The sequence below is a fragment of the Cetorhinus maximus genome, chromosome 10, assembly GCF_964194155.1.
Source record: "Cetorhinus maximus chromosome 10, sCetMax3.hap1.1, whole genome shotgun sequence".
NCBI lineage: Eukaryota > Metazoa > Chordata > Chondrichthyes > Lamniformes > Cetorhinidae > Cetorhinus > Cetorhinus maximus.
Window position 1 is genome coordinate 50593323 of NC_135888.1, and position 26820 is coordinate 50620142.

General features: G+C 48.4%; 2 protein-coding genes across 2 annotated transcripts in view; one reads left to right on the forward strand and one right to left on the reverse strand.

Moving 5' to 3' along the window:
* c8g (complement component 8, gamma polypeptide) overlaps nt 1-24810 on the forward strand; it is a 43259-nt gene extending 18449 nt beyond the window's left edge. Inside the window, exons 4-8 of the mRNA XM_078550473.1 lie at nt 3252-3322; nt 3860-3961; nt 5289-5390; nt 10267-10302; nt 24674-24810. Of these exons, the coding sequence (XP_078406599.1) occupies nt 3252-3322; nt 3860-3961; nt 5289-5390; nt 10267-10302; nt 24674-24696 (334 nt within the window). The 3' untranslated portion in view covers nt 24697-24810. The remainder of the gene's footprint in view (nt 1-3251; nt 3323-3859; nt 3962-5288; nt 5391-10266; nt 10303-24673) is intronic.
* fbxw5 (F-box and WD repeat domain containing 5) overlaps nt 1-26820 on the reverse strand; it is a 216255-nt gene that overhangs the window by 182826 nt on the left and 6609 nt on the right. The gene's annotated exons all lie outside the window — the stretch shown is intronic.

A 26820-nucleotide genomic window follows, 5' to 3' on the forward strand; every position in this document is an offset into this window, starting at 1 on the left:
AGGTGGCGGGGGGGAGAGAAGTTTGGGGGGGTGTGCTTGTAGGGACAAGCAGTCAGTGATAGGAGCAGATAATCAAAAGATGTCACAGACAAAGAAACAAAGAGGTGTTGAAGGTGGTGATATTATCTAAACGAATGTGCTAATTAAGAATGGATGGCAGGACACTCGGTACAGCTCTATTGGGGGTGGGGTGGAAATATTAACAGGGCATAAAAGGTATAGATTTAAAAATAATAGAAATAGGTGGGAAAAGAAAAATCTATATAAATTATTGAAAAAACAAAAGGAAGGGGGAAGAAACGGAAAGGGGGTGGGGATGGAGGAGGGAGTTCAAAATCTAAAGTTGTTGAATTCAATATTCAGTCCGGAAGGCTGTAAAGTGCCTAGACGGAAGATGAGGTGCTGTTTCTCCAGTTTGCGTTGGGCTTCACTGGAACAATGCAGCAAGCCAAGGACAGACATGTGGGCAAGAGAGCAGGATGGAGTGTTAAAATGGCAAGCGACAAGGAGGTTTGGGTCTTTCTTGCGGACAGACCGCAGGTGTTCTGCAAAGCGGTCGCCCAGTCTGCGTTTGGTCTCTCCAATGTAAAGGAGACCGCATTGGGAGCAACGAATGCAGTAGACTAAGTTGGGGGAAATGCAAGTGAAATGCTGCTTCACTTGAAAGGAGTGTTTGGGCCCTTGGACGGTGAGGAGAGAGGAAGTGAAGGGGCGGGTGTTGCATCTTTTGCGTGGGCATGGGGAGGTGCCATAGGTGGGGGTTGAGGAGTAGGGGGTGATGGAGGAGTTGATCAGGGTGTCCCGGAGGGAACGATCCCTACGGAATGCTGCAAGGGGGGTGAAGGGAAGATGTGTTTGGTGGTGGCATCATGCTGGACTTGGCGGAAATGGCGGAGGACAATCCTTTGAATGCGGAGGATAAGTGAGGACAAGGGTGACCCTATCATGTTTCTGGGAGGGAGGAGAAGGCATGAGGGCGGATGCGCGGGAGATGGGCCGGACATGGTTGAGGGCCCTGTCAACGACCGTGGGTGGAAAACCTCGGTTAAGGAAGAAGGAAGACATGTCAGAGGAACTGTTTTTGAAAGTGGCATCATCAGAACAGATGCAACGGAGGCGAAGGAACTGAGAGAATGGGATGGAGTCCTTACAGGAAGCGGGGTGTGAGGAGCTGTAGTTGAGGTAGCTGTGGGTGTCGGTAGGCTTGTAATGGATATTGGTGGACAGTCTATCACCAGAAATTGAGACAGAGAGGTCAAGGAAGGGAAGGGAAGTGTCAGAGATGAACCATGTGAAAATGATGGAGGGGTGGAGATTGGAAGCAAAATTAATAAATTTTTCCAGGTCCCGACGAGAGCATGAAGCAGCACCAAAATAATTATCGATGTACCGGAGAAAGAGTTGTGGGAGGGGGCCGGAGTAGGACTGGAACAAGGAATGTTCCACATACCCCATAAAGAGACAGGCATAGCTGGGGCCATTCTTAATTAGCACATTCGTTTAGATAATATCACCACCTTCAACACCTCTTTGTTCTTTTGTCTGTGACATCTTTTGATTATCTGCTCCTATCACTGGTTGCTTGTCCCTACAACCACCACACCCCCTCCCACCCCACTTCTCTCCCCCCACCCCCCCACCTTAAACCAACTTATATTTCACTTCTCTCCTAATATTACTCAGTTCTGTTGAAGGGTCATGAGGACTCGAAACGTCAACTCTTTTCTTCTCCGCCGATGCTGCCAGACCTGCTGAGTTTTTCCAGGTAATTCTGTTTTTGTTTTGGATTTCCAGCATCCGCAGTTTTTTGTTTTTAACCCACTTTCTCTAGTCTCTCCTTATAGCTACAGCCTTTCATCCTGGGATTTCTGTGAATCTCTTCTGTTTCCACTCCATGTCATTGCCCTGCTACCTGAAATAGGGCACCCAGAACTGGACACAAGACTGTTGCAGTGATCGCCAAACACCTTGATAGGTTCAGCATGAGTTCCTTGCTGTGGATTATACAGTGAGGCTGAATGATAAAACATTAGAGTTCCTGTGAGAGGTGCAGAACTCCCCTCGGAGAATTACCTTTCTGATCAGCTTCGCATGTTGTTACAGGCGGGAGGGGGTTAATTTAAATAGCATATAATTCCTCCTCTCGCCACCCATCTGTAAACAGAAAGGTATTTTGATTTGTTTCCCCCTTTATAAGTGGTAGCATATTTCCCAATTGCTCGGTTTTGGTGTGATCCAATTTCTATCAATAACCCCAAAGCAAACTCCGAGATAATATGAACTCAAGGGGTTAGCTTTTTTGCACACTCAACTTAGGAGGGTTGCAACATTGCCTCCACACTCAGACAGTAAAGAGATGGATAGAGAAAAGAAAGATTTACAGTGTAGAGACCACAGAGAATAGAAATATTGTTTCATATGTGTTCCAGAGTTCAGAATCAAAGTTCAACGAGGTATTCCTTCACAGAGATCGGCAGGTTGAAAACTGATGCTGGATAATTTACTTTTTCGGGCTGTGATGTCTTCATATGATGAAATAGGCATGCAGAGATAAATCAGCCTTGTAGGCAATGCTACAGAATTTCCAGAAGAAGCAGTGTAAATGGGGCCAAGTTTCCAACCTAGGCCAGAGCTCCTTGACTGTGAGGCTGCCAGTTAGATGGTAAAAAAGCAGACTGAGACTTTGCAGTACAGCAAGGCAATATTACTGGTTCCACAAGCAGGAGGCCCATGCCACTTCTTTATACTTGACAAAGGACGTGTCCCTCATCTGGCTTCCCGAGATTGTTAAATGTCTTAACCATTAAGAATTGAAAGGAAGGTTTTAGGGCCCTTTGTCTTAGCAGACATATGGACTCCTGCTAGCCAGCCTGGGTTATGAAATGCAGATGGCCGTTGTGTCGGTCTCTTTAAGTTTGGCCTGTGCAGCCCACAGGGGATCATTAGTGGCCCCCCCAGAGGTAACTATGTGCGATTTTCCCTAATTCGGCCAGGTAGCTTCTTTTGTTCAGGGGTCACAGACAGAGGTAGATTCAGCCATTTTAAGGTCTTTGTTCAGGTTTAAATTTTTAGAGATAGCAAAGAGCATATCTCTATATATATTTTATAAAAAATATAAAGGGTGAGGTCCTAGTCCCTCCCAACGTTGTGAACTGAAATTGGGCTCCCTCCGAAATCCAGCTCTCTCCAAAATCGGGCTCCCTCTGAGATCCAGTTCTCTCTGTAAGCATGTTCTCTTTTCTCTCTCCCAGGGATGGGCTCTGCTGGGACATTAAACAAGACTACAGCAGGGCTGTAACTCCAGGACGATTCTCCAGGAAAAGTTTGTGAAATTTTCATTCTACAAGTTTCAGATGCACCCCGTCCCCTTGCCTCCCTAAAGCAGCTGACTCTCTTACCCCTCTTCTCCCCCACCCCACGATGCTGACCCTCTGCCCTCCCCACCCCTGGTGCTGACTCTTCTGCCACCCATCCTCCCACACGCCCCCACCCGGTGTTCACTTTCCACTCCCTCCCCGGTGTTGACTCTCCACCTCCACCCCCAGTGTTGACACTGCCCCTGCCCCACCTGCCCAGTGCTGATTCTCACCTGTCCCCAGTGATGACTCTTCCCTCACTCTCTGCCACAGTCTGCCTCTCCCCACACTCCCCTTGCTACCCAAGGCTGACTTTACCCCCTCCCTGCCCCTTGGTGCTGAGGCTACTCCCTCCCATCACCAGCACTGACTGTCTGCCCACCCCTCCCGCCACCTGGTACTGACTCACCCCAATCCCTCTTCCTCAGGCGATGTCTCTCCCCCTGTACTGAGCTCCCAGTAATCAGCATTATAATTGCATATTTTTTTGCTTCATATTACAGATCGTGGTCTGACTACTGATATTGTCATTGCTGAAACGGATTACAGCAATTACGCAATCCTCTTCCTTCAACAGAGACGGAAAATCACCATCAAACTCTACGGTGAGTAAAGCATGGGCCAGTTCCAAGAGCAGGTGGGCGACACTGTGGTTCCCAGAGATCAGTGAACCAGTGACCAGGCTGCACACGAACATTGAGATCTCCACCTCCCCTTTATCCAACTTTACAGTTTTAACTGAAGATAATTCAAGGTGAGGGTTGGGAATGTATGCAAGAGAATCAGTGACAAAATCAGCTACAGCATGTGGTTAAATACGCAGCAAAGCTCCCTCTACACTGTCCCCATCAAACACTCCCAGGGCAGGTTCAGCACGGGGTTAGATACAGAGTAAAGCTCCCCCTATACTGTCCCCATCAAACACTCCCAGGGCAGGTACAGCACTGAGTTAGATACAGAGTAAAGCTCCCTCTACACTGTCCCCATCAAATACTCCCAGCACAGGTGCAGCACGGGGTTAGATACAGAGTAAATCTCCCTCTACACTGTCCCCATCAAACACTCCCAGGGCAGGTACAGCACAGAGTTAGATACAGAGTAAAGCTCCCTCTACATTGTCCCCATCAAACACTCCCAGGGCAGAGAAGCACGGGGTTAGATATAGAGTAAAGCTCCCCTACACTGTCCCCATCAAACACTCCCAGGGCAGGTTCAGCACAGAGTTAGATACAGAGTAAAGCTCCCTCTACATTGTCCCCATCAAACACTCCCAGAGCAGGTACAGCACAGGGTTAGATATAGAGTAAAGCTCCCCCTACACTGTCCCCATCAAACACTCCCAGGACAGGTGCAGCACGGGGTTAGATACAGAGTAAAGCTCCCCCTACACTGACCCCATCAAACACTCCCAGGGCAGGTACAGCACACAGTTAGATACAGAGTAAAGCTCCCTCTACACTGTCTCCATCAAACACTCCCAGGGCAGGTACAGCATGCGGTTAGATACAGAATAAAGCTCCTTCTACACTGTCCCAGTTACCTCTCCATCAGTGAGTGCAATGTTTTCCACATCAACTATCTTGTGACCTTTCTATGTGGAATTGCCACCTTATTGCAAGTTGGTGTTGAGTGAAGGGCAGTTTTCTGTTACTGGGATTGAATGCAGTTGTGGTAGGAGTTGGTTCAAGACTGTCCAACCTCATCATAGCAGACAAAAGTGAGTGGCCAGAGAGAAACCGCCATTTTTTAAGCACTGCTTAATGGGCTCCTCACTCCAATGCTCTATGTTGGCTGATGTATTCTCAGGAGTGCTCGATTCTACCTCCCATTCACTGTGGGAGAGAGATGTGGTGCCAGATTCTGTGGTAGAATGGATTGGGGAACACCACGGGCAGACTCATCCACCTTAACATTGTATTTCTTTATTTGCAGGGAGAGGCATCGATGTTAATGAAGCCGTACAGCTGAAGTTCCGTCAACTTGTCATCAGCAGCAACATCCCAGAGATTTTCATTTACGAGTTCCCTCGCTATGGTTAGAATCATCCCAATGACTGGTTTTTAAGTAAAATGGTCACAGTTTTCTCACTCTTCGAAACAAGGATAGGTGCAGGCTAAAGCAATAACACTCCAATACATGTTTCAAGCTTCACTTTGCAATGGTTTCATTGCTGATCACAGCTTGTTATAGCTGTAACAGATAGACTGCAGATTGCACTAAAATGGATGTTGGTTGGTCCTTGGGAAATCTGAGGCATTTGGAAAAGCACGATAGATTATTTTGTGTTGCTGGTACAGTGAAAGAGCTGGATCATATGCCTTTTGATGGATTTTAGCAGTGTAGCGGGTTGGGCAAATGGAGGATGCGAGTTTAAACAATATGAGAGTAGGAGTAGACTGGGGGCTGGACGGTTCTTCATTTCCCACTGGGTAGCCTCTGGAATACACTGCCAGCAGCTGTGTTGGATGCTGACTCTCCTTCAGCCTTCATGAAGGAGCTGAGCTGGTTTCTGTCTGGGGCAGAGATCACACCACTTAGAAGGATTAACCGCTAACGTATGGATAGTCAGTATGATCCCCTAGATAGTTTCAATTGCCTCATGGGTGTCAGAGAGGACTTTTCTAGAGCTCTGTTTACCCTTATTGACTCTATTTTTTCTCTACTTTTTGCCTGTGGGCAGAAACTGTCTGGTCAATGATGCTCCAAGTTGATGTGAGTGTGGGACTGGGGCAGGAGTGAAGGACTAATTGTTCTTTTCCTGCCCATTTCTTTGTGTGACATATTTCAAAGCGTCATTTACACAATGAATACAACACTAATGGAGACTCTTTGCTCAAGTATAGGGCGAGCTGGTACTGTGGGAGGTGATAGCGTAGTGCTATTGCCACTGGACTAGTATTCCAAAGACCCAGGGGACCCAGGCTCCAATCCCACTGTGATGAAATTTGAATTCAATAAAAATCTGGAATTAAAAGTCGAATGATGACCATTGTTGTAAAAACCCATCCACATAGAATCTGTCGTCCTTACCTACACGTGACTCCAGACCCACAGCAATGTGCTTGACTCTTAAACTCTCAGTTGTATCGAACCAATAAAAAGGAATGACTGAGAGACTGAAAAGGACAAAGGACCCCAGCCCTGTCGACCCAGCGTCTGAGAGCTAGTCATCCTCATGAAATGTCCCAGATGCCAGCAGAAGTGACAGCATAGTGGTATATAGTCGGGCCCTGGGAGTTCTCAACATAGACTCCGAACCCCATAGCATCAAACATGGGCAAGGAAACCTCCTGCTGATTATCACGTACCGCCCTCCCTCAGTTTGATGAATCATGTTGAACACCACTTGGAAGAAGCACTTAGGGTGGCAAGGGTACAGAAAGAGTGGCTCGGTAGCACCACTACTGACCAAGCTGACCAAGATTGGGTCTGCTGCAGGTGGTGAGAGAACCAACAAGAGGAGAAAACATACTTGACCTCGTACTCAACAATCTAGCAGTTTCAGATGCATCTGTGATAGTTAGGAGTGACCACCGCACAGTCACTTCACATTGAGGACACCCTCCCTCCAGTGTTGTGTGGCTCGAACACTGTGCTAAATGGGTTAGATTTTGAAGAGCTCTAGCAACTCAAGACAGGGCATCCATGAGGCACTGTGGGCCATCAGCAGCAGCAGAATTGTACTGGAACACAATCTGTAACCCCACTCTACCATTACCATCAAGCCAGGGGTTCAATGAAGAGTTCAGGAGGGCATGCCAGGGGTAGCACCAGGCAGACCCAAAAATGAGGTGTCAACCTGGTGAAGCTGTAACACAGGAGTATTTGCGTGCCAAAGAGCAAAAGCAGCAAGTGATAGACAGAGCTAAGCTATCCCACAACCAACGGTTCAGATCTAAGCTCTGCAGTCCTGCCACATCCAGTCGTGAATGGTGGTGGACAATTAAACAACTCACATCCCCAGTCTCAATGATGGAGGATTCAGCACATCAATGCAAAAGATAAGGCTGAAGCATTTGCAACAATCTTCAGCCAGAAGTGCCGAGTGGATGATCCATCTTGGCCTCCTCCAGAGGTCCCCAGCATCACAGATGCCAGTTTTCAGCCAATTCGACTCACTCCACGTGATATCAAGAAATGGCTGAAGGCACTGGATACTTCAAAGGCTATGGGCCCTGACAATATTCCGGCAATAGTACTGAAGACATGTGCTCCAGAACTTGCCACGCCATTAGCCAAGCTGTTCCAGTACAGCTACAACACTGGCATCTACCCAGCTATGGGGAAAATTGTCCAGGTATGTCCTGTACACAAAAAGTAGGAGAAATCCAACCCGACCAATTAAAACCCCATCAGTCTACCCTCGATCATCAGTAAAGTAATGGAAGGGGTCATCAACAGTGCTGTCAAGTGGCACTTACTTAGCAATAACTTGCTCACTGATGCCCTGTTAGGGTTCTGCCAGGGCCATTCAGCTCTTGACCTCATTACAGCCTTGGTTCAAACATGGACAGAAGAGCTGAACTCCGGAGGGGAGGTGAGGGTGACTGCCCTTGACATCAAGGCAGCATTTGACCGAGTGTGGCATCAAGGAGCCCTAGCAAAACTGGAGTCAATGGTGATCGGGGGAAAACTCTCTGCTGGTTGGAGTCATGCCTAGCACAAAGGAAGATGATTGTAGTAGTTGGAGATCAGCTATCTCAGCTCCAGGACATCACTGCAGGAGTTCCTCAGGGTAGTGTCCTCGGCCCAACCATCGTCAGCTGCTTCATCAATGACCTTCCTTCCATCATAAGGTCAGAACTGGGGATGTTCGCTGATGATTGCACAATGTTCAGCACCATTCACGACTCCTCAGATATTGAAGCAGTCCATGTCCAAATGCAGCAAGACCTGGACAATATCCAGGCTTGGTAACATTTGTGCCACACAAGTGCCAGGAAATGACCATCCCCAAGAAGAAAGAATCCAACCATTGCCCCTTGATGTTCAATGGCATTACCATCATTGAATCCCCCACTATCAACATCCTGGGGGATACCATTGACCAGAAACTGAACTGAACTAGCCATATAAATACTGTGGCTACAAGGGCAGTTCAGAGGCTAGGAATCCTGCGACGAGTAACCCACCTCCTGACTCTCCAAAGCCTGTCCACCATCTAAAAGGCACAAGTCAGGAGTGTGATGGAATACTCCCCACTTGCCTGGATGAGTGCAGCTCCAACAACTTTCAAGAAGCTCGACACCATCCAGGCCAAAGCAGCCTGCTTGATTGGCACCACATCCACAAACACTCACTCCCTCCACCACCGACGCACAGTAGCAGCAGTGTGTCCCATCTACAAGATGCAGTGCAGGAATTCACCAAGGCTCCTCAACAGCACCTTCCAAACCCACGACCACGACCATCTAGAAGGACAAAGGCAGCAGATACATGGGAACACCACCACCTGGAAGTTCCCCTACAAGTCACTCACCACCCTGACTTGGAAATATATCACCGTTCCTTCACTGTCGCTGGGTCAAAATCCTGGAACTCCCTTCCTAGCAGCTCTGTGGGTGTACCTACACCACATGGACTGCAGTGGTTCAAGAAGGCAGCTCACCACCAGTTTCTGAAGGGCACTAGGGATGGGAAATAAATGCTGGCCCAGCCAGTGAAGCCCACTTCCCGTGAATGAATTAAAAGAAAGGAATTGATGAGGTGATGACTGAGTGAGTTGATGGAGAGACAAGGAGACACGATGTTGAGGATAAGGAGAGAAATGTGAGTGTACAAGCAGGATCCAATGGGAATAAGAAAGCATCAAAAGTTTTATATAAACACATTGGAAATTCAAAGCAAAAGTAGCAACGTTTGGGACATTGAAGGTTGGTTACACTCTAAGCAAATGGATTGAAGGAAAGAATGAGCTGCCTTCATTACCTTCTTAATGAAAAACAATGGCTCTGAGCGGAAGGTGAGCAAGTGATGTATCTGAGAGGCTGCAGTAGGAGTGACAAAGACTCTTATGGTCACTGAGGGGAATCATTATTGGCAAAGGAGCATGTAACAACTACTGAAAAACTGGATAGAATCATGAGAGAAAATAAGATTGAGTAACAGAGGTGTGTTTAGTGATGACAAGGTCAGAATCTCCACTTCTTGTACAGTAAGAATAGGCTCAATGCACAGTGATCCTATCAGAGAGGCTGAACACAGCCTCCATCCCTCATCCCCTCCATCCCTCACTTCCTCCATCCCTCATCCCCTCCATCCCTCACATCCTCCATCCCTCATGCCCTCCACCCCTCACGCCCTCCACCCCTCATGCCTTCCATCCCTTATGCCCTCTATTGCTCACCCCCTCCACCCTTCACCCCTTCCACCCTTCGCCCACTCCATCACTCACCCCTCCATCCCTCACTCCCTCCACGCCCACATCGCCCATCCCTCACGCCCTCCACCCCCACATCGCCCATCCCTCATGCCCTCCATCTCTCACCCCCTCCATCCCTCACTCCCTCCACCCCCACATCGCCCATCCCTCACGCCCTCCATCTCTCACCCCTTCTATCCCTCACCCCCTCCACTCATCACCCCCTCCACCCCTCGCCCTCACCACCCCCTCCACCCCTCCACCCCTCACCCCCCCATTCTCACCCCCTCCATCCCTCCACCTCCTCCACCCCTCACCCCCCCATTCTCACCCCCTCCATCCCTCCACCCCCTCCACCCTTCACCCCCCCCATTCTCACCTCCTTTGTCTGACCACTCCATTTTTCAATCATCACACTGCCTATTTCGAGTTCTGTGTTACTAGCCTTCCAGTGAACCCTTTATTAATCCTTGTGTAATATGACCTTTGACCAGCCCGAGGAGATCGATGGCAGCATTGTAACGCTGACTTTCTTTGTCTCTTTCTCAGGGCACTGTGACGTTGCCGATGAATTTCATCAGCTCGGTAAGTTGCTCCTTGTTATTGAAGGGGTTTTCACACTCAAAGGTCTGTGTTTGCCAAGTGAGAGTCCATGAGGTGACATCAATGCCAAACCAGCTCCATTTTCAGCTGCTTCCTCACTTTTTTATTTGCACTGTTCCCAAACTGCTGCCCTTTCTGATTGAACCTGATGTAGAGCCCCGCATTGTCCTGCCTGGTACCTGACTGCCATTGCCTGTGCCTGAAGGAGAGGCCTTGTCCTGGCTCCACAGGAAGTAGTAGGCCCCTTGCAATCCATTGTTTCATTGTTTCTTCATTTTAATATTGAAAGAAATAGAGGGATGTTCACATGTGCACCTAAAGCCACTTCACAGCTAATGACTTCATTTATAGTAAGTGGTGTCATGAAGCAGCCAATATATGCACAGCAAGATCCCACAAAAGTCACATCATATGATTGAACAAATAATCATTTTCTGGTGGTGATGGTTAAGGGAGGAATGTTAGCTCTGCACCTATTTCATCACCTCCTTAGTCACTGCCTTGAACCATACTACCTCGCTCTCTCCCCATAGCCCTGCATCAATCCCAAACTAATCCCACTGCTCTGCTCTCTCCCTATAGCCCTATTTCAATCCCAACTAAACCCACTGCCCTGCTCTCTCCCCATAGCCCTGTTTCAATCCCAAACTAATCCCACTGGCCCGGTCTGTCCCCATAGCCCTGTATCAATCCCAAACTAATCCCACTGCCTCACTCTCTCCCCATAGCCTTGTATCAACCCCAAACTAATCCCACTGGCCCTGTCTGTCCCCATAGCCCTGTATCAATCTGAAACTAATCCCATTGCCCCACTCTCTGGCCATTGCCCTGTATCAATCCCAAACTAATCCCACTGCCCCGCTCTCTGGCCATTGCCCTGTATCAATCCCAAACTAATCCCACTCCCCTGCTCTTTCCTGTACCAATTTCCCAAACTAATTCCACTGACCCGCTCACTCCCCATAGCCCTGTATTTTTTTTATTCATTCACAGAATGTCGGCATTGCTGGTGAGGCCAGCATTTATTGCCCATCCCTAATTGCCCTTGAGAAGGTGGTGGTGAGCTGCCTTCTTGAACCGCTGCAGTCCTTCTGGTGTAGGTACACCCACAGTGCTGTTAGGGAAGGAGTTTCAGGATTTTGACCCAGCGACAGTGAAGGAACAGTGATATATTTCCAAGTCAGGATGGTGAGTGGCTTGGAGGGGAACTTCCAGGTGGTGGTGTTCCTGTGTATCTGCTGCCCTTGTCCTTCTAGATGGAGCGGTCATGGGTTTTGAAGGTACTCTCTAAGGAGTCTTTGTGAATTCCTGCAGTGCATCTTGTAGATGGTACACACTGCTGCTACCGTGCATCGGTGGTTGAGGGAGTGAATGTTTGTGGAAGGGGTGCCAATCAAGTGGGCTGCTTTGCCCTGGATGGTGTCAAGCTTCTTGAGTGTTGTGGGAGCTGCACTCATCCAGGCAAGTGGGGAGTATTCCATCACACTCCTGACTTGTGTCTTGTAGATGGTGGACAGGCTTTGGGGAGTCAGGAGGTGGGTTACTCATCACACTATTCCCAGCCTCTGACCTGCTCTTGTAGCCACAGTATTTATATGGCTAGTCCAGTTCAGTTTCTGGTCAATGGTATCCCCCAGGATGTTGATAGTGGGGGATTCAGTGATAGCAATGCCATTGAATGTCAAGGGCTAATGGTTGGATTCTCTGTTGTTGGAGATACTCATCATTGGCACTTGTGTGGTGTGAATGTTACTTGCCACTTGTCAGCCCAAGCCTGGATATTGTCCAGGACTTGCTGCATTTGGACATGGACTGTTGAACATTGTGCAATCATCAGCGAACATCCCCACTTCTGACCTTATGATGGAAGGAAGGTCATTGATGAAGCAGCTGAAGATGGTTGGGCTACGGACACAACCCTGAGGAACTCCTGCAGTGATGTCCTGGAGCTGAGATGGTTGACCTCCAACAACCACAACCATCTTCCATTGTGTTAGTTTTGATTCTAACCAGCAGAGAGTTTTCCCCCGATTTTCATTGACTCCAGTTTTATTAGGGCTCCTTGATGTCACACTTGGTCAAATGTGACCCTGATGTCAAGGACAGTCGCTCTCACCTCACCTCAGGAGTTCGGTTCTTTTGTCCATGTTTGAACCAAGGCTGTAATGAGGTCAGGAGCTGAGTGGCCCTGGCGAAACCCAAACAGGGCAGCAGTGAGCAAGTTATTGCTAAGCAAGTGCCGCTTGATAGCACTGTTGATGATTCCCTCCATTACTTTACTGATGATGGAGAGTAGACAGATGGGGCGGTAATTGGCCAGGTTGGATTCGTCCTGCTTTTTGTGGACAGGACATACCTGGGCAATTTTCCACATAGCTGGGTAGATGCCAGTCTTGTAGCTGTACTGGAACAGCTTGGCTAGGGGCGCGGCAAGTTCTGGAGCACAAGCCTTCAGTCCTATTGCCGGAATATTGTCAGGGCCCATAGCCTTTGCAGTATCCAGTGCCTTCAGCCATTTCTTGATATCACGTGGAATGAATCGATTTGGCTGAAGACTGGCAACTGTGATGCTGGGGACCTCCGGAGGAGGCCGAGATGGATCATCCACTTGGCACTTTTGGCTGAAGATTCTAACAAATGCTTCAGCCTAATCTTTTGCACTGATGTGCTGGGTTCCTCCATCATTGAGGATGTGGCTATTTGTGGAGCCTCCTCCTCCAATGAATTGCTTAATTGTCCACCACGATTCACGACTGGATGTGGCAGGATCTTAGATCTGATCCATTGATTGTGGGAACGCTTAGCTCTGTCTATCACTTGCTGCTTATGCTCTTTGGCACGCAAGTAGTCCTGTGCTATAGCTTCACCAGGTTGACACCTCATTTTTAGGTATGCCTGGTGCAGCCCTTGGCATGCCCTCCTGCACTCTTCATTGAACCAGGCTTGATGGTAATTGTAGAGTGGGGGATATGCCGGGCCATGAGGTTACAGATTGTGTTCGAGTACAATTCTGCTGCTGCTGATGGCCCACAGCGCCTCATGGATTCCCAGTCTTGAGTTGCTAGATCTGTTTGAAATCTACCCCATTTAGCACGGTGATTGTGCCACACAACACGATGGAGGGTATCCTCAATGTGAAGGTGGGACTTAATCTCCACAAGGACTTTGCTGTGGACACTCCTACCAATACTGTCATGGACAGATGCATCTACGGCAGGCAGGTTGGTGAGGTTGGGATCAAATATGCTTTTCCCTCTTGTTGGTTCCCTCACCATCTGCCACAGACCCAGTCTTGCAGCTATGTCCTTTGGGACTTGGCCAGCTCGGTCAGTAGTGGTGCTACCGAGCCACTCTTGGTGATGGACATTGAAGTCCCCCACCCAGAGTACATTCTGCGCCCTTGCCATCCCCTGTGCTTCCTCCAAGTGATGTTCAACATGGAGGAGCACTGATTCACCAACTGAGGGAGGGCGTTACATGGTAATCAGCAGGAGGTTTCCTTGCCTATGTTTGACCTGATGCCAAGAGACATCACGGGGTCCGGAGCCGGTGTTGAGGACTCCCAGGGCAACACCCTCCTGACTGTATACCACTGTGCGACCACCTCTGCTGGGTCTGTCCTGCCAGTGGAGCCGGCGCATACCCAGGGATGGTGATGGTGATGGTGATGTCCGGGATCATCTGTAAGGTTTGATTCCGTGAAGATGACTGTGTCAAGCTGCTGTTTGACTAGTCTGTGAGACAGCTCTCCCAATTTTGGCACAAGCCCCCAGATGTTAGTAAGGAGGACTTTGCAGGGTCGACAGGGCAGCGATTGCTGTTATTGTTTCCAGTGCCTCAGTTGATGCTGGGTGGTCCATTCATTTTCATTCCTTTTGGACTTTTTAGCAGTTTGGTACAACTGAATGACATGCTAGGCCATTTCAGAGGGTATATAAGGGTTAACTACATTGCTATCAATCCCCTAACTAATCCCACTGCCCAACTATAACCCAAAGCCCTATATAAATCCCAAACTAATCTCTCTCAATAGCTCTGACTGAATCCCAAACGAATCTCACTGTCCGACTCTCCCACTGTGAATTGGTAACAAGCCTAGTAAATGAAAAACACCCCTAGCAATCTGATAAGACCTCGAGTAAATGGCTAAAGCCCTTAGTGACCATGGTAAACTACCCCTCCTTCTCCTTCTCAATCCATATGCAGTTTTGACATGGTTGACCACACCATACTACTCCAAAACCTCTCCACCCACACAACCACAATGGGTGGGACTGCACGCACCTGATTCCATTCTTATCTATCTAATTGTAGCCAGGTAATCACAAAATCGGCTTCTCTTCCTGCTCACATGGGGTTAAGTCTGGTGTATTCCAAGTATTTATCCTTGGCCCTTCCTATTTATCATCTACATGCCACCCTTCAGTGACAACATATAAAAATACAACATCAATGTACACCATATATACATTGTCAGTGTACACCAACCATACCCAGCGTCAGTGTACACCGACTATACCCAACGTCTGTGTACACCGACTATACCCAGCGTCAGTATACACCAACTATACCCAGCGTCAGTATACACCAACTATACCCAGCGTCAGTGTACGCCGACTATACCCAGCGTCAGTGTACACCGACTATGCCCAGCGTCAGTATACACCAACTATACCCAGCGTCAGTGTACATCAACTATACCCAGTTTCAGTGTACATCGACTATACCCAGCGTCAGTATACACCAACTATACCTAGCGACAGTGTACATCAACTATACCCAGTTTCAGTGTACGCCGACTATACCCAGCGCCAGTGTACATCGACTATACCCAGCGTAAGTGTACACCAACTATACCCAGCGTCAGTGTACATAGACTATACCCAGCGTCAGTGTACATCGACTATACCCAGCGTAAGTGTACACCAACTATACTCAGCGTCAGTGTACACCGGCTATACCTAGTGTCAGTGTACACCGACAATACCCAGCATCAGTGTACAATGACTATACCCAGCGTCAGTGTACACCGACTTTACCCAGCACCGGTGTACGCCGACTATGCCCAGTTTCAGTGTACATCGACTATACCCAGCGTCAGTGTACACCGACTATACCCAGCTTCAGTGTACATCGATTATACCCAGCGTCAGTGTACACCAACTATACCCAGCGTCAGTGTACACCGACTATACCCAGCTTCAGTGTACATCGACTATACCCAGCTTCAGTGTACACCGACTACACTCAGTTTCAGTGTATGCCGACTACACCCAGTTTTAGTGTACGCCGGCGACGCCCAGTTTCAGTGTACGCCAACTATGCCCAGCGTCAGTGTATACTGACTATACCCAGCGTCAGTGTACACCGACTATACCCAGCGTCAGTGTACACCGACTATACCCAGCATCAGTGTACACCGACTATACCCAGCGTCAGTGTACATCGACTACCCAGCGTCAGTGTACACCGACTATACCCAACGTCAGTGTACATCGACTATACCCAGCGTCAGTGTACACCGACCATACCCAGCGTCAGTGTACACTGACTATACCCAATGTCAGTGTACATCAACTATACCCAGCGTCAGTGTACATCGACTATACCCAGAGTCAGTGTACACCGACTATACCCAGCTTCAGTGTACACCGACTATACCCAGCTTCAGTGTACATCGACTATACCCAGCTTCAGTGTACATCGACTATACCCAGCATCGGTGTACACCGACTATGCCCAGTTTCAGTGTATGCCGACTACTTCCCAATTTCAGTGTACGCCGACTATGCCCAGTTTTAGTGTACACTGGCGACGCCCAGTTTCAGTGTACGCCGACTATACCCAGCTTCAGTGTACATCGACTATACCCAGCATCGGTGTACGCCGACTATGCCCAGTTTCAGTGTATGCCGACTACTTCCCAATTTCAGTGTACGCCGACTATGCCCAGTTTTAGTGTACACTGGCGACGCCCAGTTTCAGTGTACGCCGACTATACCCAGTGTCAGTGTACGCCAACTGTGCCCAGCGTCAGTGCACACCGACTATACCTAGCGTCAGTGAAAACCGACGATGCCCAGCTTCAGTATACACCGACTATGCCCAGCGTCAGTGTACACCGACGACGACCAGCTTCAGTGTACACCGACTATACCCAATGTCAGTGTACACCGACTATACCCAGCATCAGTGTACACCGACTATACCCAGCATCAGTGAGCACCGACGACGCCTAGTTTCAGTGTACACCGACTATACCTAGCGTCAGTGAACACCGATGACGCCCAGCTTCAGTATACACCGACTATGCCCAACGTCAGTGCACACCGATGACGCCCAGCTTCAGTGTACACCAACTATACCCAGCATCAGTGTACGCCGACGACGTCCAGCTTCAGTGTACACCGACTATACCCAGCTTCAGTGTATGCCGATGACGTCCAGCTTCAGTGTACACCGACTATACCCAGCTTCAGTGTATGCCGATGACGCCTAGTTTCAGTGTATGCCGACTACGCCCAGCTTCAGTGTATGCCGACTGTACCTAGCGTCAGTGTCCGCCGACAACGTCCAGCTTCAGTGTACACCGACTATACCCAGCTTCAGTGTATGCCGACTACGCCCAGCTTCAGTGTATGCCGACTACACCTAGCGTCAGTGTCCGCCGACGACGTCCAGCTTCAGTGTACACCGACTATACCCAGCTTCAGTGTATGCCGACGATACCCAGTTTCAGTGTACGCCGACGACACCCAGTTTCAGTGTACGCCGACGTCGTCCGGTTTCAGTGTACGCCGACGATGCCCAGTTTCAGTGTACGCCGACTATACTCAGCTTAAGTGTACGTTGACGACGCCCAGTTTTAGTGTACACCGAATACGCCCAGTTTCAGTGTACACCGACTACGCCCAGTTTCAGTGTACGCCGACGACACCCAGTTTCAGTGTACGCAGACGACACCCAGTTTCAGTGTACACCGACTATGCCCAGCTTCAGTGTACACCGATGACACCCAGTTTCAGTGTACAATGATTATACGAAGTTTCAGTGTATGCCGACGACACCCAGTTTCAGTGTACGCCGACTATACTCAGCTTCAGTGTACGCCGACTATACTCAGTTTCAGTGTACGCTGATGATGCCCAGTTTCAGTGTACGCTGATGATGCCCAGTTTCAGTGTAGGACGACTACGCCCAGTTTCAGTGTAAGCTGATGATGCCCAGTTTCAGTGTACGCCGACTACGCCCAGTTTCAGTGTACTCTGACGATGCCCAGTTTCAGTGTACGCCGACGACGCCCAGTTTCAGTGTACGCTGATGATGCCCAGTTTCATTGTACGCTGACGACGCCCAGTTTCAGTGTATGCTGATGATGCCCAGTTTCATTGTACGCTGACGACGCCCAATTTCAATGTACGCTGATGATGCCCAGTTTCATTGTACGCCCTCGACGCCCAGTTTCACTGTACGCTGATGATGTCCAGTTTCAGTGTACGCTGACGATGCCCAGTTCCAGTGTACGCTGACGATGCCCAGTTTCAGTGTACACTGATGACGCCCAGTTTCAGTGTGCGCCGACGATGCCCAGTTTCAGTGTACGCTGATGATGCCCAGTTTCAGTGTACACCGGCGTTGTCTAGTTTCAGTGTACGCTGACGATGCCCAGTTTCAGTGTACACTGATGATGCCCAGTTTCAGTGTACGCCGACGATGCCCAGTTTCATTGTACGATGACAACGCCCAGTTTCAGTGTACGCTGACGACGCCCAGTTTCAGTGTACGCTGACGACGCCCAGTTTCAGTGTATGCTGACGACGCCCAGTTTCAGTGTACGCTGACGACGCCCAGTTTCAGTGTACGCTGACGATGCCCAGTTTCAGTGTACGCCGACGATGCCCAGTTTCAGTGTACGCCGACGTTGTCCAGTTTCAGTGTACGCCGACGTTGTCCAGTTTCAGTGTACGCTGACGATGCCCAGTTTCAGTATACGCTGATGATGCCCAGTTTCAGTGTACGCCGACGACGCCCAGTTTCAGTGTACGCTGACGTTGTCCAGTTTCAGTGTACGCTGACGATGCCCAGTTTCAGTGTATGCCGACTACGCCCAGTTGCAGTGTACGCCGACTACGCCCAGTTTCAGTGTACGCCGACTACGCCCAGTTTCAGTGTACGCTGATGATGCCCAGTTTCAGTGTACGCTGACGTTGTCCAGTTTCAGTGTACACTGACGACGCCCAGTTTCAGTGTACACTGACGTTGTCCAGTTTCAGTGTACACTGACGACGCCCAGTTTCAGTGTAAGGTGACGTTGTCCAGTTTCAGTGTACACTGACGTTGTCCAGTTTCAGTGTACACTGACGACGCCCAGTTTCAGTGTACACTGACGTTGTCCAGTTTCAGTGTACGCTGATGATGCCCAGTTTCATTGTACTCTGACGATGCCCAGTTTCATTGTACGCTGATGATGCCCAGTTTCATTGTACGCTGATGATGCCCAGTTTCATTGAACGCTGATGATGCCCAGTTTCAGTGTACTCTGACGATGCCCAGTTTCATTGTGCGCTGACGATGCCCAGTTTCATTGTACGCTGATGATGCCCAGTTTCATTGTACTCTGACGATGCCCAGTTTCAGTGTACGCCGACGACGCCCAGTTTCAGTGTACGCTGATGATGCCCAGTTTCATTGTACGCTGACGACGCCCAGTTTCAGTGTGTGCTGATGATGCCCAGTTTCATTGTACGCTGACGACGCCCAGTTTCAATGTACGCTGATGATGCCCAGTTTCATTGTACGCCCTCGACGCCCAGTTTCACTGTACGCTGATGATGTCCAGTTTCAGTGTACGCTGACGATGCCCAGTTCCAGTGTACGCTGACGATGCCCAGTTTCAGTGTACACTGATGACGCCCAGTTTCAGTGTGCGCCGACGATGCCCAGTTTCAGTGTACGCTGATGATGCCCAGTTTCAGTGTACACCGGCGTTGTCCAGTTTCAGTGTACACCGACGTTGTCCAGTTTCAGTGTACACTGACGACGCCCAGTTTCAGTGTAAGGTGACGTTGTCCAGTTTCAGTGTACGCTGACGATGCCCAGTTTCAGTGTAAGCTGATGATGCCCAGTTTCAGTGTACGCCGACGATGCCCAGTTTCAGTGTACGCTGACGATGCCCAGTTTCAGTGTACGCCGACGACGCCCAGTTTCAGTGTACGCTGATGATGCCCAGTTTCAGTGTACGCCAACGATGCCCAGTTTCATTGTATGCTGACGATGCCCAGTTTCAGTGTACGCCGACGATGCCCAGTTTCAGTGTACACCGACGACACCCAGTTTCAGTGTACGCTGATGATGCCCAGTTTCAGTGTACGCTGACGATGCCCAGTTTCATTGTACGATGACGACGCCCAGTTTCAGTGTACGTTGATGATGCCCAGTTTCATTGTACGATGACGATGCCCATTTTCAGTGTACGTTGATGATGCCCAGTTTCAGTGTACTCTGATGATGCCCAGTTTCAGTTTACGATGACAACGCCCAGTTTCATTGTTCGCTGACGACGCCCAGTTTCAGTGTACGCTGACGATGCCCAGTTTCATTGTACGCTGACGACGCCCAGTTTCAGTGTACGCTGACATTGTCCAGTTTCAGTGTATGCTGACGATGCATAGTTTCAGTGTACGCTGACGATGCCCAGTTTCAGTGTACGCTAATGACGCCCAGTTTCAGTGTGCGCCGACGATGCCCAGTTTCTGTGTACACTGGCGTTGTCCAGTTTCAGTGTACACCGACGTTGTCCAGTTTCAGTGGACACTGACGACGCCCAGTTTCAGTGTACGCTGACGTTGTCCAGTTTCAGTGTACGCTGACGATGCCCAGTTTCAGTGTGCGCTGATGATGCCCAGTTTCAGTGTACGCCGACGACGCCCAGTTTCATTGTACGATGACGATGCCCATATTCAGTGTACGCTGACGATGCCCAGTTTCATTGTACGCTGATGTTGCCCAGTTTCAGTGTACGCTGACGATGCCCAGTTTCATTGTACGATGACGACGCCCAGTTTCAGTGTACGCGGATGATGCCCAGTTTCATTGTACGCCGATGATGCCCAGTTTCATTGTACTCTGACGATGCTCAGTTTCATTGTACGCTAATGATGCCCAGTTTCAGTGTACGCCGACGACACCCAGTTTCATTGTACGCTGATGATGCCCAGTTTCATTGTACTCTGACGATGCCCAGTTTCATTGTACGCTGACGATGCCCAGTTTCGTTGTACTCTGACGATGCCCAGTTTCATTGAATGCTGTCGATGCCCAGTTTCATTGTACGCTGACGATGCCCAGTTTCATTGTACTCTGACAATGCCCAGTTTCATTGTACGCTGCTGATGCCCAGTTTCATTGTACTCTGACAATGCCCAGTTTCAGTGTACGCCGACGACGCCCAGTTTCAGTGTACGCTGACGATGCCCAGTTTCATTGTACGATGACGATGCCCATTTTCAGTGTACGCTGATGGTGCCCAGTTTCAGTGTACGCTGGTGCCCAGTTTCATTGTACGATGATGATGCCCAGTTTCAGTGTACGCTGACGATGCCCAGTTTCAGTGTACGCTGACGATGCCCAGTTTCAGTGTATGCCGACGACGCCCAGTTTCAATGTACGCCGACGATGCCAAGTTTCAGTGTACGCTGACGATGCCCAGTTTCATTGTACGCTGATGATGCCCAGTTTCATTGTACTCTGACGACGCTCAGTTTCATTGTACGCTGACGATGCCCAGTTTCATTGTACTCTGATGATGCCCAGTTTCATTGTACGCTGATGATGCCAAGTTTCAGTGTACGCTGACGATGCCCAGTTTCATTGTACGCTGATGATGCCCAGTTTCATTGTACTCTGACGACGCTCAGTTTCATTGTACGCTGACGATGCCCAGTTTCATTGTACTCTGATGATGCCCAGTTTCATTGTACGCTGATGATGCCAAGTTTCAGTGTACGCTGACGATGCCCAGTTTCATTGTACGCTGATGATGCCCAGTTTTAGTGTACGCTGATGATGCCCAGTTTCATTGTATGCTGACGATGCCCAGTTTCAGTGTACGCCGACGATGCCCAGTTTCAGTGTACACCGACGACACCCAGTTTCAGTGTACGCTGATGATGCCCAGTTTCAGTGTACGCTGACGATGCCCAGTTTCATTGTACGATGACGACGCCCAGTTTCAGTGTACGTTGATGATGCCCAGTTTCATTGTACGATGACGATGCCCATTTTCAGTGTACGTTGATGATGCCCAGTTTCAGTGTACTCTGATGATGCCCAGTTTCAGTTTACGATGACAACGCCCAGTTTCATTGTTCGCTGACGACGCCCAGTTTCAGTGTACGCTGACGATGCCCAGTTTCATTGTACGCTGACGACGCCCAGTTTCAGTGTACGCTGACATTGTCCAGTTTCAGTGTATGCTGACGATGCATAGTTTCAGTGTACGCTGACGATGCCCAGTTTCAGTGTACGCTAATGACGCCCAGTTTCAGTGTGCGCCGACGATGCCCAGTTTCTGTGTACACCGGCGTTGTCCAGTTTCAGTGTACACCGACGTTGTCCAGTTTCAGTGGACACTGACGACGCCCAGTTTCAGTGTACGCTGACGTTGTCCAGTTTCAGTGTACGCTGACGATGCCCAGTTTCAGTGTGCGCTGATGATGCCCAGTTTCAGTGTACGCCGACGACGCCCAGTTTCATTGTACGATGACGATGCCCATATTCAGTGTACGCTGACGATGCCCAGTTTCATTGTACGCTGATGTTGCCCAGTTTCAGTGTACGCTGACGATGCCCAGTTTCATTGTACGATGACGACGCCCAGTTTCAGTGTACGCGGATGATGCCCAGTTTCATTGTACGCCGATGATGCCCAGTTTCATTGTACTCTGACGATGCTCAGTTTCATTGTACGCTAATGATGCCCAGTTTCAGTGTACGCCGACGACACCCAGTTTCATTGTACGCTGATGATGCCCAGTTTCATTGTACTCTGACGATGCCCAGTTTCATTGTACGCTGACGATGCCCAGTTTCGTTGTACTCTGACGATGCCCAGTTTCATTGAATGCTGTCGATGCCCAGTTTCATTGTACGCTGACGATGCCCAGTTTCATTGTACTCTGACAATGCCCAGTTTCATTGTACGCTGCTGATGCCCAGTTTCATTGTACTCTGACAATGCCCAGTTTCAGTGTACGCCGACGACGCCCAGTTTCAGTGTACGCTGACGATGCCCAGTTTCATTGTACTCTGATGATGCCCAGTTTCATTGTACGCTGATGATGCCAAGTTTCAGTGTACGCTGACGATGCCCAGTTTCATTGTACGCTGATGATGCCCAGTTTCATTGTACTCTGATGATGCCCAGTTTCATTGTACGCTGATGATGCCAAGTTTCAGTGTACGCTGACGATGCCCAGTTTCATTGTACGCTGATGATGCCCAGTTTTAGTGTACGCTGATGATGCCCAGTTTCATTGTATGCTGACGATGCCCAGTTTCAGTGTACGCTGACGATGCCCAGCTCTACCTCTTGACACCTCATTATTAGACTGTTTATCCACATCTGTTCCTGATGAGCATAAACCTCCTCCAATTAAATATTGGAACAACTGAAGCCAATGTCCTCAGTTCCCCCTAGAAACTCTGTTCCCTGCGCCACTGACTCCATCCTTCTTCCTGGTCACTGTCTCAAATCGAACCAGACATTCACAGCCTTGGTGTCGCATCTGACCCCGAGATGAAGTTCCAACCATAACCAAGACCGCCAGCTTCCACCTCTATATCATCGCTCAACTTTTCCCAGCCTCAGCTCATCTGCTGCTGACAACCTCATCCATGCCTTTGCTTCTTCGATTGCACTTGACGAATGCAGCACATTCCATTTTCCACACCACAAAAATTTGAGGTTGTCCAAACTCTGCTGCCCATATCCACATCCCATTCACCTATCACCCTTGTGCTCTTTGACCTACACTGGCTCCCAGCAAGTAACGACTTGATTTTAAAATTCTCATCCTTGTTTTCAAATCCCATCATGGCCTTGGCCCTCCCTATCTCTGTACTCTCCTCCAACCCCACAACCCTTTGAGATAACTGTGTGTTGTAGGGTGTTGGTTACAGTTTGGTGGGTCTGAAGAAGTCTTCATAGTCAGCCGTTGGTTAACTGTAAGTCTTTATTGACTCTTCGAGCAATTTACAAATATACAGTAAAGGGAACAAGCTAGAAGCTGTCTCCATGCTGGCTGGTACACACAGCTCTGTCCAACGCCAGGCTGACCCTGGGTGCAGGCCCTCTGTCCTCTTACATCACTGTGTGGGCGACACTGTACTCGATCCCACATTAACCCTATATGCGCCAGACTCTTAGCCCACACTGCGCTCCTCTAATTCTGGACCCTTGTGCATCTTGATTTTAATCGCTCAAGATCAATTACTTGTGCTCCCAGCTACTGAGACCTTAAGCTCTGGAACACCTGCATAAACCTCTCTGCTTCTTTACTTCTCTTTCCCCCTTTAAGACACTCCTTAAAACCTACCTCTTTCGTTAAACTCTTCGTCATCTACCCTAATATCACCTTATGTGGCAAAATGTCAAATTTTGTTTGACAATATTGCCCTGAAGAGCCTTGGGACATTTCACTATGTTAAAGTTGCTATGTTAATATAAGGTGTTGTAAATAGTTAAGACCCCCAAGCTAGTAGCACGCCAAGTAAAAGTGTGTCACACTTATCAAACAGATATGGCCCTTAGTTAACAGGTAAGACTCCTAGCAAATGGTAACACTTCTAGTAAATGGGTAACAGCACTGGTAAACAGGCTCCAGCCCTTGTGTTATCACTGTTTGATTTCAAATAGTCGCTGGGTAGCACAGAACTTGAGTATTACATATATTAATACACAGGGCTCTGTTCTTTGCAGACAGAAAGAACATGCACACACATTGTGCATGTTTCAGCTAAACGAAATAAGTGACAGCCATTCACTGACTCATTCCTCAGGGCAATGCCTTGACCATCAGGCTCAAACTGCCTGGTTTAAATTTCAAGCAATGCTTGGCAGTTAGCTGCCTGTCACCATCAATTGGTGCATTCTCTATGACATTGTCTCAGAGACAACTTGCCAACCAATCAGCACTCCCTTCTCATACAGTATAAATTGTTGTTCCCTTTATATTTGGTATTCTTGTAAATTGTCCTGATGAGTGCAAGACAAAAAACTTTGACGTCTCATTTTTCAGCACTGCAGATTTGATTTCATTATATGATGATAATTTTGAGCTTTCTTATGCAATAGATGACGATTTTGGAAAATCTTGAAGCAAGTAAGCCCAGAAATGATGGCAGATTCGATTCATTTCTTTGCTATTGGACCTAATCAGCATTTGTTTTTCTGTCCTGCCAATTAATCAAATAAAGTCGTGTGGCAACAAATACTGACCGTCTTGTGCATTCCTCCTGCCCTCCTACCCCACCACCGCTACACTGGCCATCTCTCTATTGCCTGAACTACCCACATGCTTTCCTGAGAGTGAAATGGTCTTTGCTGCTCAGGTTTTACTGCTCGTCCAATGATTGTGCATTTGGCAGTTGCTTGGAGCTGTCAGAGAAAGGCACTCTGATCCAGAAATTAGTTTCAGCTTTATGGGTGCAGAATGATTAACTCACTCCTGGGGTGAGGTAGAAGCCACAGGCCTGAGGCTCATCTCATCAGAATAATTACATTGAGCTTCAGGAGCCATTTGTGCCTCCAGAGGCAGCTTGCCAGAATTTGGCCGTCCAATTTGGACCTCACTACAGTGCTGACATGACCCTGATGTAATCCTGGGGAGGGGTGTGAAGGGGTGTAGGGGTGGGATGGGGAGTGGGAGTGTTAGACTTTGGTAAGGCTTGTTTCGTTACTATGGCAGGAGAGGATATCAAATTAGAGGGAAATAAAAATCGGAGTTTCAGAAAAGATGGGCACAGATTTGGAGGATTTTGGAGAGGAAAGGGACATTGGTGAAGGGGCAATAGTTGGCAAGGAGAGCAGGGTCTGTAGTGCTGATTTGCCTCAGGGCACATCCTCTGCTCATTTCTCCACACCTTGGGGTCTTGCGCTTTTCAGTTACTCAAAGGAGATCTCCCATTATCAATTTCATGTCTATATCATCATTCTCTTTCTCCCTCTTGTTCAAATCCCTCTAATATTCTTGCAGTCACCTCCTTCTCATGCTTTAGAATACAGCCAAGCCAATCTGGCTATCTTTTCTTGATGATATTCACTAATGATCTTTCCTTCTCCGCCATCCTGAGAACTTTTCGTTTCTCCTGTGTTCTCTCCAACTGACCCATTCCATCCTTCTTAGAACTACATCTCATAACTTTCAAGTCTTTGGATGTCTGCTTTTCTCAAAGTCCATGTTTTAGCCCTGTACATAAGACACTCCATATCACAGTCCTGATCATTCTTTTCTTTGACCTCTACTCATTCCTGCGCTGAGCAATTCTTTATGTTTAGAGAACACATTCTTTGTCATTCTTATTCTAACTCTTGATTTCTTTATGTCAGTAACCAGCCTCTCACAAGGTACTTCCCAACTACTTAAACTGTGAAACCCATTCCAGAAGTTGGCTTTTTATCTCAACCTCTGCTTTCCCAGCATGATTTCTTCAAATCTTCTTAACTTTCCTCTTTTTTATGTAAACTTTAATTTGGCTAAACCCTTCATCTCTTCATTCATTCTAGCCGTTAGCATCTGTAGAGCTTGTGCTGTGCTAGCCACTAGGACCTGGTCATCTGCAACACTCATAACCTTTACCAACCGATCTCCCGCTTTGAGACCATTCTGGACTTTATCTAAAGCTTCTTTTATCATGGTTTCCACATTGATGCTAAAGAGTAACAGAAGGGTCACAAGTAGGTTTTTTTAAGGTGTTGGTGATGACAGATTTTGAAACAAGAACAGGACAATAAAGAACTAACCTTTATAAAGCATCTTATCAAATCACTTCATAGCCTATTAATTAATTTTTTGTCACTTCTACGTAAGCAATCATCACAGCAGGATGTTTGAGGGTTAAATATTGGCCAGGACATCACAGAGAATATTCCTTCTCTTCATATAGTGCTGTGGATCTTTTTATGTCCACCTGAGGGGGCAGATGGGGCTTCAGTTTAACATTTTATCTAAAAGACAGCACCTCTGACAGCGCAGTGCCCTCTCTGTGCTGTGCTCAGTGACAGTGCACATTATGGAACTCAAGTCTCTGGAGTGGGACTTGAACCCACTTCTGAGTCAGAGGTGAAGGTGGTACAACTGAATGAAGCCTGACACATCAACAATGAGGAGCAATTGGAGGCTACATGCTAAAGTCCAAGTTGAAAAGAGTTATTATTGACATGGAGAATGGGACAGAGGGTGCGAAGGTTCACTTGTGGGAGTGGAATTAAACAATGGATGT